This window comes from Solanum stenotomum, chromosome 4 (genome assembly GCF_019186545.1).
Source record: "Solanum stenotomum isolate F172 chromosome 4, ASM1918654v1, whole genome shotgun sequence".
Lineage (NCBI taxonomy): Eukaryota > Viridiplantae > Streptophyta > Magnoliopsida > Solanales > Solanaceae > Solanum > Solanum stenotomum.
Window position 1 is genome coordinate 64,985,177 of NC_064285.1, and position 13,604 is coordinate 64,998,780.

Below are 13,604 nucleotides of genomic sequence, written 5' to 3' on the forward strand. Positions count from 1 at the left end.
ACCTCGAAAGTTTCTATTTGAGGGCAAAATGGTAATTTTACCGAATCCGTACGCTTCATAATTTGAACTCCTAAATACTTCTAAGTTTGGAGAATTTAAATTCAATGAACATGAAATGTTACATCAGTAACTACAAATGTATGTTTCTTAAAATTATTTGACTACATACACAAAATACAACGAATCACCATAGAAAATTATGGTAGGCTAATAAGCATTTCTTCATTTAAAATTTAATATTTTAGGTCGAATCTTTGATAGGGAGGGAGCATTTAATTTTGAATGTGTAACTTTTCTATGGGAATATAAATAAATTGGAACTCCAAAGCTTTTTGAGGATAGAGTATAAATATCTCTTCATTCTTGAGTAGGGTGTAATCAAATATATCGTGTTCAAATTCTAAGAATGAAATCACCTTATATAGATAGCAAAACACACTTCAATGTTTAATTAGCGTATACACATTGTGTTTTTGATCATTAACTCATATTATAGTTTGGTATTTATACTTTCCTTGTGGTGGTGGGGAACAAACATGCTAATATGCCAAAACATAACTGTACACAATTTATTTTTAATTAAAGCTGCGGAATCGAGGCTAATTCTCTCAACTCCATTTGATATTATATTCTTGAATCCGCTAACACTGTCCGACACACAGCTCTGTACTATTTTTGCAGTGGCTACAGTCTTCTTGAGCTCACAAAGAGCCGTTGTGATAAAAAGTGTATTTGCCTAATAAAGAGAAAGCACATTTCTTGAGGTAAATAAAGAGAAGAAGAAGATTCATAGAGGCAAAGTTGGTGTGGAGAAAGTAGAATGGCAAGAGGATTTAGTATCATATTTGCAGCTTCTGTGCTCTTAGTGATTCTTGGTAATTACTTATACCTTTTTGTTTGTTTTAGTGAAAAGTTTAGATTTTTTTGAGTGTTGTGTGTTGTTAATGGTTCTTGGTAGTTGTACTTATTTACCCTTTTCATTTCTTTAGTAAAAAGTTCAGATTTTTTTGAGTGATGAGCTTGAGCTCTTAATGATTCTTGGTAGTTCTATCTTATCAGTTTTTTCATCAAAAGTTCAGATTTTTATGAGTGATGAGCATCATTGTTCTTTAATGCTTCTTGCTACTGTTACAGTTTTCATTTGCTTAATCAGAAGTTCAAATTTTTTTGAGTGATGAGCTTCATTGTGATGATTCTTGGTAGTTGGTACTTATACCCTTATCAGTTCTTTAGTAAAAAGTACAGATTTTTTGAGTGATGAGCTTCATTGTTCTTAATGCTTCTTGGTACTTCTAGACTTTTCATTTCTTTTATCAAAAGTTTAGATTGTTTTTTGAGTGATGTTTGATTAAATGGTTCTTGATGATACATTTCACTCATATTTAACTATTTGTTTCAGTTGTGTGGTTCATTATTGCATTAATCACAAGTGTTAATCATTTCCTTCACTTTCATACCCCTCCAACTAATGTAGCTGTATTTGGTGTAGGTAACTATTTTGTGGCAGAAAGATTAAATTTTTGTAGTTAGCTTTGACCAGCTTATTATACCTTGCTTCATTTGGGGGATTCATTTTAATAGTAATAGCATATTTTTGCTCTTACTGATTTTTGGTACTTTACTCTTTTCATTTCTTTAGTCAAAATTGCAGATTTTTTTTCTTTAGGCTCTTGAAGATAATTTTACTCATATTAACTCCTTGTTTCAGTTTCCAGTGCTATAATCACAAGTGTCAATCATTATATTTAGTGTATGTAACTATTTTTCTGGCATAAAAATTAAATTTTGCAGTAAACTTTGACAAGGTTATTGTCACGAACTTAGAGTCGTACTAAAGCTCCGTGCGGCACTTGACAACTTACTCACGAATCTTTCACGATCTTGTAAGCTCAAGTAAGCCTTTACGACTAAGATCGCTAAGAGAATGCAAAGAAAGACTTATAAAGATTAGGAAAGTTTGGAAGATTGCTTTACACTTGAGTGATTGCTTTCTTGGATGGTGCCTTGCAAATGAGGGGCACCTCTATTTNTGTGGCAGAAAGATTAAATTTTTGTAGTTAGCTTTGACCAGCTTATTATACCTTGCTTCATTTGGGGGATTCATTTTAATAGTAATAGCATATTTTTGCTCTTACTGATTTTTGGTACTTTACTCTTTTCATTTCTTTAGTCAAAATTGCAGATTTTTTTTCTTTAGGCTCTTGAAGATAATTTTACTCATATTAACTCCTTGTTTCAGTTTCCAGTGCTATAATCACAAGTGTTGATCATTATATTTAGTGTATGTAACTATTTTTCTGGCATACAAATTAAATTTTGCAGTAAACTTTGACAAGGTTATTGTCACAGACTTAGAGTCTTACTAAAGCTCCGTGCGACACTTGACAACTTACTCACGAATCTTTCACGATCTTGTAAGCTCAAGTAAGCCTTTACGACTAAGATCGCTAAGAGAATGCAAAGAAAGACTTGTAAAGATTTCCAACACTTGACAACTTACTCACGAATCTTTCACGATCTTGTAAGCTCAAGTAAGCCTTTACGACTAAGATCGCTAAGAGAATGCAAATAAAGACTTGTAAAGATTTGGAAAGTAATAAAGACTTGTAAAGATTTGGAAAGTTTGGAAGAAGGCTTGTATTAAGTTTGGAAGATTGCTTTACACTTGAGTGATTGCTTTCTTGGATGGCGCCTTGCAAATGAGGGGCACCTCTATTTATACTACCTCCTAGGGACTAAAATGTAATTAATATTTTCTTTACAAGTTCCTAAACTATTTACACTTTGATCCCTCCCAAGAATCTTCTACTAATTCTAGGAAATTCTAAAGCTTTCCAAGAAAATATCTACTCCCTCTTCTAGAATTCTCTAAAATGTTTAGAGAATTCTAAAGCTTTCTTGGAAACTATCTAGGACCTTCCATTGTCTTCTAAGTTATTCTAGAGCCTTCTTGAATAATCTAAAGGGTTCTAGAGTCTTCCAGAAACCTCTCCACAACTCTAGACCCTTCCGCCCCTACTCGGACACAAAATTTCACTGTGATGTGGCGGGACGTGACATTATGCTTTGCTTCATTTGAGGTTTTCATTTAAAAAATCTAATCTGTATTGAAATGAAGTAAATACCGTGTGTTTACCCCTGCTTATGTTGTGTATATCGACTTAAAGGAAATATATAACTTTGGTTTTTTGGTCCACTTTGTCCTCTTATAGTTGAACTTATTACTGTTTGTCTGTTTTCCATTACTTCTGTTTTTTGTATGTGGTTCATTTCCATGACTTGTGTAAGTATTACAACATGTGAAAAACGACAGAACTTGTTAGCTGTGATCCACTATATATGCATTATTGTGTTGTAATTGTTTCTGACTACTTTGAATATGGTGGTTGCATTTTGAATGCTGTTCTTTTCTAGCTTTATTAGTGATGTTGATTGCATTTGTAATGGTTTCGAGATTCCTCTTCATAACTAGCTATTATCTTCTAAAACCTCAAATTATAATTGGACTTGAGGAGGTTAGGGAAGTTGGTTCTAAGCAGTGTGCGCAGTCAGGATAGTTGTTTAGCCTTAGGGGTGTCAAGATATAAAAGAGTAAACCCACGAAGAAGTCAAGAGGAGTCAATTGTAATATATACATAAAAAAGACTTCTTTACCTAGCTATACATGTAATTTTCCGACAATGGGGTGTCAATTGATGAGACCCCCTTGAATACATGTGGCTCCAACACTGGTTCTAAGTACTGGATTTGCATACAAATTTCAATCTTTAACGAGCAACAATGAACGAATTAATAGTCGAATGGATTCATTCACCTGATCGCTTCTTTTTGTCAGTGCCCCACATTGCAAGTCAGAGCAATGTGTTTCGTGTGTTGTACATTGCAAGTCCTAGCAATGTGTTTCGTGTGTTGTACATTTGTTTTTTGTTGAGGAGAATGGTCTCTTACCATTCGCATGACCTCTCCACTAAATATGTACAAAGGGCTATGGTTGAGTAACTCATGCTGACCAACTATGTTAACAAAAGTATGAGCTCGGAGTATAAGTGAACAACTGATACAATATGCATTGGTACAACACATTGGATTTCTTTTAGTTATTTCAGAAATTTGCATCTTACATAACCTCTAGTTGCTGAGAACCTTACTTCGTCTTTGTTGAATATTGAAATGATCTGTTAGTGTGGGAGTCATTTTAATTGTTGAAAAAGTGACATTATATAGACGAAGTAATAATTAAGTTGCAAAATGACAGCAAATAATGATGTATATGCCTAAACCTTTGCTTAGAGACATCGTAATTTGGTTACTTGGGTGTTTTCCATACCAGAAAGAGTTACATGTTGTATTACCAATGATAGTTTGTTTGGATATTCCTGTGCTGACCGCTGACCATTCTTCACTATATGGCAGGCATTTGCAGAGCAAGCAGAGTTGGAATTTGCTATGGACGAAATGCTGATGATCTTCCTACGCCTGAAAAAGCTGTGCAGCTCATTCAAATGCACAACATCAAATATGTAAGGATATACGACTCAAATATTCAGGTCCTCAAGGCCTTTGCGAATACTGGAATTGAGCTTATGATTGGAATTCCAAACTCAGACTTACTGGCGTTTTCTCAATTTGAGTCTAATGCCAATACATGGTTAAAAAATAGCATACTTCCTTACTATCCAGCCACGAAAATCACATACATAACCGTTGGTGCTGAACTCACGGAAGCCCCTAATACTACAGCTGCTCTGGTGGTACCTGCAATGCAAAATGTGTTTACAGCTTTGAAAAAAGCTGGTCTTCATAGGAGGATTAAAGTCTCTAGTACCCATTCATTGGGTGTATTATCCCGATCATTCCCACCTTCTGCAGGGGCATTTAACAGTAGTCACGCCTCTTTTCTAAAACCGATGTTGGAATTCCTTGCAGAGAATCAGTCACCTTTTATGATTGACTTATATCCGTATTATGCATATAGAGATTCTTCTACCAATGTGTCCCTAGACTATGCTTTATTTGAGGCATCCTCTGAAGTGATTGATCCCAACACTGGTCTACTTTATACGAACATGTTCGATGCTCAGCTTGATGCTATTAACTATGCTTTAATGGCACTAAATTTCAAAACAGTTAATATCATGGTCACTGAGACAGGCTGGCCATCTAAAGGATCACCAAAAGAGACAGCTGCAACACCAGATAATGCACAGACTTACAACACAAATTTGATACGACATGTTATCAACAATACTGGAACTCCTGCGAAGCCAGGAGGAGCAGTTGATGTTTATGTTTTCTCATTATTCAATGAGAACAGGAAGCCTGGTTTAGAATCTGAGAGGAACTGGGGTTTATTTTTCCCAGACCAGACAAGTGTATACAACCTTGATTTTACCGGTAAGGGTGTTGTAGACATGATTGCAGGTGGAAACAATACCGGTTCAAATGGAACGTGGTGCATTGCTTCATCTTCTGCATCTGAAGCTGAACTTCAGAATGCCTTGAGTTGGGCTTGTGGTTCTGGAAATGTAGACTGCTCCGCTATACAACCTAGCCAACCTTGTTTCGAGCCTGATAACCTTGCATCACATGCTTCTTTTGCGTTCAACAGTTACTACCAGCAAAATGGAGCTACTGACATTGCTTGCACTTTTGGAGGGGTTGGCGTTAGAACAAACAAGAATCCAAGTATGTAGACAGACTCATTTCATTCTCTTCTTTTAATGCATGTTTATACCATGTTCAACTCTTCACAGATCAATTAGACTAGGTAGTACTAGATCTTGTAAATGTAGAATTACATCTCTATTCTACATCTCTTTGCCTTAAACTGTGTAGTCCTATCAATCTTCCTAGAGCATCAAACACAATAAGTCAAAAAATCAGATTTGACCAACATCAACCTACCCAATGTAATCCCATAGGTCGGATCTGCAGAAGGTAGAGTGTAAGCAGATTTACCCCTACCTCGTGGAGGTAGAGAGGCAAACCTGAAAGACCCCTCGAGGTACAAACATTTTAACTGTCAAATTTCAAAATGGCTCATGGTTAGTTCAGTGTCGATTGTTAGTGTAGTCCATTTCCTGTAGAAGTACAATAACATTACCAGTTTCAAAAAAAAGCTACAAGGTCTATTTTATGCTGCTACCTGGATGTTGGTTAGTATGTAGACAGATGTAGCTGAGTGATATTAACAATTTTAGTTTGATGACGTTCCTATGTCGGTAAATTTGCTGATTCACAAACACTACTTCAGCTGCATATTCTGAAGTAGTCATGTACCGTATTTCAAGCAAAGATGTGCCAGATATATTCTTCCTTGTGTTTGAAATCTAGTCTGACAGCTCTTTCTCAATACAGGTTATGATAACTGTCTCTATGCGACGACTGGGTATGTACATCTAACTAAATCATTATACAACTACACACACACACACTAGTGTATTCTTGCCCTCCTCCGATAATAATGTTCGTTTTCTGATTTTAAAATTCACAGGGGTAAAAAAGCTATCGTTAATAATACAACTGTTGGTCCTTCCAAGTCTTCATCATCATCCCCTCAAAGGAGTTATTGGTGGACTCAACATCTACTTGTGGCTTTTCCTTTGTTCTTTCTGGTACTCTTCTGAACATGTCTCGGATGAATAGAACGATGCCTATTCTGGAATGAAAAAATGTAAAAGCAGGATAATGCAAGGTGATATAAGTTTCCCTTGAGAAGGCTCAAATGTGTTGGAGCCAAGGATGCTTGGGTTATTGATGCAGATATCATCTAACTGCACAAATTTTGTATGATAGCCCAAGGTAGAGATCCTTGGTAGATGTAAAATAGAAGATATTTCCAGTCATTCAAACTGTGGAAACATTTGTAATCCATCTTGTTTGTGATTGGCTAGCAAATTTGGTACTAATTCATTTTAGTTAAATCTTTGTAATGAAGTTTTCACAAACTTTTCTCATGCATCAAGTATTTGGAAGCAAGTTGCAGATCATGGTCCTATATATATCAGAAAAGTTGGTCTGTTTTAAGTCAGTAAGTTGTCTACATCTCATCCCTTGAGGTGTGGCTCCTCTGACCCTGCTAACACAATGTTCTATGCACCATGTGGTCCTTTTTATTTAAGAGGAAATATCTCTCAATAGTTTTCAATCTTAACTGCTCTATGCTGGGGAAAGTTGTCCTTTTGAATAAGGTACAGCCTAAGTCAGAGAAATATGTACAATTTGCCTAGCTGGGACTGAGGTTGAGGTGTATCATGCTTGGTTGAATTATAGTTGGATACAACATTTTGAGGGTGCTAAAAAGGGGATCATTGGGGATAAAGAAGAGGATGAGTCAATCACCCCTACTATTTTTGGCGTAACGAGGTTTTAGTCTTTTAGAAGGCACCCCTAGCCAGATTCAATCCCAAGGGTCAACCAAGCCTTTGAAACTAGTGAAGAGGAAAAAACATCAAGAAGAGGATGAGTCAATCACCCCTACTATTTTTGGCGCAACGAGGTTTTAGTCGTTTAGAAGGCACCCCCTTGCCAGATTCAATCCCAAGGGTCAACCAAGCCTTTGAAACTAGTGAAAATATTCGTCATAGTCAGAATTCTTGCTTTCAACGAGACTTTCTTAGCTTATCCGGTAAGCAAGGTCTTTAATTGATGTGCCTGAATTTGTGGTGGTGGTGGTGGGTTGGGTGGAGGGCATCTGATTTAAGGGGTTGTGAATACAAAATACACAGAAACAGAAGCTAAGCATGTCTGAAAAAGATTTTGACAGATAAAATCCAGGAGCTGTATATTACACAAGCCAAATTTTGTGCAAAGTGAAATCCATTTATAGGTACCAACAACAAATTCCCCTCTCAAAAATAATCAGAGGGTCTCACTTGAAAATAATTTAAACCAATTCTTGCAAAATCAAAATACAAAGAGAGAACTGTTGAATCCAGAAAGGTATCATATCTACCACTTCCCAACTCTTGAGTATCCATCATCAGCAAACACCACAATCTTCAATACAAACATATTGAAAGGAAATTCTGCAATCATTTCAAATGAAAGCAGGTAATTAGAAAGTCAATCTTGCGTAAGAAAATACCCGAAAGAAATAACAAAGGTGGATAACACTTACCAACAAATTAATAACCTTGCTCAATGAGATAATCGCCGAGCCTCTCAACAACCAGGTTACACTGGCCGGGAGTCATTGGTTCATCATAGATACCAAAAAGTAGAGCCTGACCAGTCTTTTTGATAGTGATACCACCCGGTCCCTGAACAAAAAAAGAATGGAGTGTCACGAACAGCCACTTGAAGTAAGGTTATGACCTTTCCACATTTGATTCAGTTCAATTCATCTCCAAATAAGTATAAACTTTCCACAACTTTCTGAAATGTAACACGGATTCTGGTTGTTTAACAGAGAAGATCCTGAAGTACTACATACACCCTCAAAGAACACTAGATAAGTTGCATAGTAAGAAAATCACATAATTATGCTCTGCGTTGCTTAAACAGAATGCACACACAACCTGTTGTCTGCAGTTTCAATTCAACAAGATTCTGAATGTCATAAAAGATACCTTCTTTCCTCGAATGACGACCCCAGGTTCCCCTTGAATGACCATGTACTTTGAGCCACCAAGATGCAGGCCAGTTGGAGCAAGTGAACCAGGCTCATTAAAATCATTCAGGATGGCGTCAATCTCTGAGGGTTTGAACTACAACAACATGGATATCGATAAGTTGCAAAATCTTTGTAAATGAGTTAAGACTGTAAAATTAGAAGGCAAACATATTCGTAAATAACTTGCAATTGATTACAACAACAACTGTTGTTGTCTATTCACAACATTAGTGTATCAGCATCAAGTCTTTATCGCACAGTCCTCAGTAGTTCTTCAACAGAACTCAACATTGCCTTTATTCAAAACCATTTTCAGTCGATCATTTCACTTGGTCCAAGACTAGTCAAAATCATCAATATGAATCCTCCATATCTATTCCTACCATCTACTTATCAAGATCAACTCTTTACTCTTTACCACATTTCTCAGTAGTTCTTCAGTGACATTTCTTTATTCAAAGCCATTTTCAATCAATCATTCCATTAGTCCAAGCTAGTCAAGATCAACTATAAAAATCCTCTCTATCGATTCTACCATCTACATCAAGATAAGTCTTTACCACATCTCTCAGTAGTTCTTCATCGGAACTCAATATTAACCTTGTTCAAAACCATTTCCAATCAATCAGTTTGCTCAGTCCAAGCTAGTCAAGATCATAAAAATCCTCAATATCAGATCTTACCATCTACTTATCAAGATCAAGTCTTTACCACATCTATTAGTAGTTCGTCATCAGAACTTAATATTACCTGTGTTCAAAACCATTTTCAATCAATCATTTCGCTTAGTTCAAGCTAGTCAAGATCATAATACTCTATACCGGATCCTACCATCTACTTATCAAGATCAAGTCTTTACCACTCAACATTGATTTTATTCCAAACCATTTTCAATCAATTCATTTCGCTTAGTCCGAGCAAGTAAGATCATCTATATGAATCAAAACCATTTCCAAACAAATCATTCCACAGAATCCAAGCTAGTCAAGATCATAAATCTTCTATATCGGATCCTACCATCTACTTATCAGGACCAAGTCTTTACCACTCAACATTGATTTTATTCCAAACCATTTTCAATCAATTCATTTTGCTTAGTCCGAGCAAGTCAAGATCATCTATATGAATCAAAACCATTGTCAAACAAATCATTCCACAGAATCCAAGCTAGTCAAGATCATAAATCTTCTATATCGGATCCTACCATCTACTTATCAAGATCAAGTCTTTACCACTGAACATTGATCTATTGTCAAAACCATTTTCAATCAAACCATTTCGCTTATTCAAGCAAGTCAAGATCAGCATATAAATCAAAACCATTTTCAATCAAATCATTCTGCAGAACCCAGAGCTAGTCAAGATCATAAATCCTCTATATCGGATCAAATCATTCCGCAGAATCCAAGCTAGTCAAGATCATAAATCCTCTATATCGGATCCTACCATCTACTTATCAAGATCAAATCTTTACCACTCAACATTGATTTATTCAAAACCATTTTCAATCAAACCTTTTCATTTATTCAGAGCAAGTCAAGATCAGCTATATAAATCAAAACCATTTTCAATTAAATCATCTTGCGGAGTCCAACCAAGCTAGTCAAGATCATCTACTAATATTCTTCCAAAGTTCCCATCAAACTCAACTCTCACAAAAACAGATCTTATAAAAGAACACATCAAAACCAATAACAATAACATCTCTTTCAATATCCACAAATCACCCAAATGGTCAAACTAAATTCTCCACAAGTCAAGTACTTCATCCTTGAAAGAACGAAAAAATCAAAAGAAGAAGTACAAAAACAATCAAATCCACAACAGATAAAATGACAAACATCTTTCAATCACCCAAAAAAAGATCCCACGTCAGATTTAAACAAATCAATCTGAGTTCAACATCAAATCCAATTAAACAAAAAAAAACATTTTTTTACTAAATAGATCTTTCAATCAATCATCTTCCTCTCAGAATCACGTCGATTTCTTAGATGCTCACTCAACCAATAGTTATCATCCTGAAAGTCACCATTCTCCTTGCTTCCAATATTATTGAGTTTCTTAAATAATAACTATTAGTTGAGTAAGCACCCGAGAAATCAACTAAATCTCAAAACCCCCAAATCAGTCAAAGATCCGAGCTTTTTCATCTTTAATAACTAAATTTGTCTGTATGATTCACAAAAACATTAAAACAAGGAAAAGACTTGAGGGAAAGTTGAGCTTTTAGCCCAAACGGCGCTGTCTAGGCCGATGATAGCAGCGGCGCTAAGGTGGTTCCCTTTGATGTCACACAGGAGGTTCCTCTATATTGATTCTACCATCTATATCAAGATCAAGTCCTTACCACATCTCTCAATAGTTCTTCATCGGAACTCAATNATTAAAACAAGGAAAAGACTTGAGGGAAAGTTGAGCTTTTAGCCCAAACGGCGCTGTCTAGGCCGATGATAGCAGCGGCGCTAAGGTGGATCCCTTTGATGTCACACAGGAGGTTCCTCTATATCGATTCTACCATCTATATCAAGATCAAGTCCTTACCACATCTCTCAGTAGTTCTTCATCGGAACTCAATATTAACCTTGTTCAAAACCATTTCCAATCAATCAGTTCACTCAGTCCAAGCTAGACAAGATCATAAATCCTCAATATCAGATCCTACCATCTAATTATCAAGATCAAGTCTTTACCACATCTATTAGTAGTTCTTCATCAGAACTTAATAACCTTTGTTCAAAACCATTTTCAATCAATCATTTCGCTTAGTCCAAGCTAGTCAAGATCATAAATCCTCTATATCAGATCCCACCATCTACTTATCAAGATCAAGTCTTTACCACTCAACATTAATTTATTCAAAACCATTTTCAATCAAACCATTTCGCTTATTCAAAGCAAGTCAAGATCAGCATATAAATCAAAGCCATTTTCAAACAAATCATTCCGCAGAATCCAAGCTAGTCAAGATCATAAATCCTCTATATCAGATCCCACCATCTACTCATCAAGATCAAGTCTTTACCACTCAACATTGATTTATTCAAAACCATTTTCAATCAAACCTTTTCATTTATTCAGAGCAAGTCAAGATCAGCATATAAATCAAAACCATTTCCAATTAAATCATCTTGCGGAGTCCAAGCTAGTCAACATCATCTACTAATATTCTTCGAAATCTCCCATCAAACTCAACTCTCACAAAAACAAATCTAATAAAAGACAACACATCAGAACCAATAACAATAACATCTCTTTCAATATCCACAAATCACCCAAATGGTCAAACTAAATTCTCCACAAGTTAAGTACTTCCATCCTTGAAAGAACTAAAAAAAATCAAAAAAGAAGTACAAAAACAACCAAATCCACAACGGATAAAATGACAAACATCTTTCAATCACCCAAAAAAAAGATCCCACATCAGATTTAAACAAATCAATCTGAATTCAACATCAAATCAAATTAAACAAAAAAAAAACATTTTTTTACTAAATAGATCTTTCAATCAATCATCTTCCTCTCAGAATCACGTCGATTTCTTAGATGCTCACTCAACCAATAGTTATCATCCTGAAAGTCACCATTCTCCTTGCTTCCAATATTATTGAGTTTCTTAAATAATAACTATTAGTTGAGTAAGCACCCGAGAAATCAACTAAATCTCAAAACCCCCAAATCAGTCAAAGATCTAAACTTTTCCATTTTATTCACTAAATTTGATTTGTATGATTCACAAATCATCAAAAAAAGGGGGGAGAATAAAAAATAAATAAAAAAAAAGACCTGAGGGAAAGTTGAGCTTTTAGCCCAAACGGCGCCGTCAAGGCCGATGATAGCGGCGGCGCTAAGGTGGTTCCCTTCGATGTCACACAGGAGGTGTTCATCGACATATACTTGCCACGACATGATTTTCCGATGAGGTTTTTTTGAGGATTTTTTTTTGATACTTTTTTGTGCTCTGTATTTGTTGATAGATGAAAATGTGTGATGAAATGGAAAATTTTCATGGGAATTTATTTAGATGGGTGTGTACTTTCATGGCATTTTGGAAAAGACATAAATGACCCTGTACCCATATTCTGGAAGAATCGAGAGCGGGTAAGAGAAACTTACAGAAATTTCACTAGTTAGGATATCTCAGATTTTATCAGATTTTTGGTGTGTTCAGATACGTGTATCTCGCGATATATGAGGTTAAAATCAAGTGGAATGAATTATAGATATATGGTATTCAAGTAGATTCGTATGTATTTGAGTTAGATAGACAAATCTTCTCTTACTGCCCATGTCATTCGCTCGCCACTCTCCTATGTATATGATATCTCAGATATATGTGAATCACATCAGATATATATAAATGCCCCTGAGCCCAGATTTCAGAAGAATCAAGAGCGGGTAAGAGACACTTACATAAATTTCACTAGTTAAGAGCTAATATCACAAATCTTACCAGATTTTGGTGTGTTCAGATACGTGTAGATATATGTATCTCGAGATATATGAAGTTAAAATTAGGTCGAATTAGTTATAGATATACTGTATCCAAGTGGATTTGTATGTATTTGGAATAGATAGACAAGTCTCCTTTGCTTACCTCCCATGTCATTCGCTCGTCACTCTCTTATGTAAATGGTATTTCAAATATATGTGCACCACACCAGATATCGGTATAGATACATTTAGTGTATATCTAGTGTGATTTGTATGTATTTGAGATATGTGACTATCTTACTCGCCTCTCTCCCTATTTTAGTATATCCGATAACAAAAATACATCTATTCAGGTATATCTGTCTTAACATATGGTAGAAAACACTTAATTAGTGATAAGATACGAAATTTATTGAAAGTATATGTATAATTAGTAAATATGGTATGGATGTATATCCAATAAGATGGTTTTTCCATTTTATTTTACCTCGTAAAAGTAGAAATGTTGCTTTTGACATATCCTCAACTGAGTTAATACATGTCAAGAAGTGGTGAA

The 13,604-nt window shown here is 35.5% G+C and overlaps 2 protein-coding genes across 2 annotated transcripts; one reads left to right on the forward strand and one right to left on the reverse strand.

Annotated features, from left to right (window-relative positions):
* Nucleotides 1-601: 601 nt before the first annotated feature.
* LOC125862537 (glucan endo-1,3-beta-glucosidase 13) lies at nucleotides 602-6,958 on the forward strand. Its single transcript, XM_049542633.1, has 4 exons — nucleotides 602-875; nucleotides 4,414-5,685; nucleotides 6,358-6,388; nucleotides 6,494-6,958. The coding sequence occupies exons 1-4, from the start codon at nucleotides 821-823 to the stop codon at nucleotides 6,624-6,626; spliced, it is 1,491 nt and encodes a 496-aa protein (XP_049398590.1). The 5' UTR covers nucleotides 602-820; the 3' UTR covers nucleotides 6,627-6,958.
* Nucleotides 6,959-7,767: 809 nt separating this feature from the next.
* On the reverse strand, nucleotides 7,768-12,601 carry LOC125862046 (profilin-1-like). The gene is made up of 4 exons (XM_049542021.1): nucleotides 12,401-12,601; nucleotides 8,571-8,708; nucleotides 8,120-8,261; nucleotides 7,768-8,027 (listed from the first exon to the last, which is right to left on the reverse strand). Exons 1-3 carry the CDS (start codon nucleotides 12,521-12,523, stop codon nucleotides 8,127-8,129), a joined length of 396 nt encoding a protein of 131 aa, XP_049397978.1. The 5' UTR covers nucleotides 12,524-12,601; the 3' UTR covers nucleotides 7,768-8,027; nucleotides 8,120-8,126.
* Nucleotides 12,602-13,604: the final 1,003 nt, after the last annotated feature.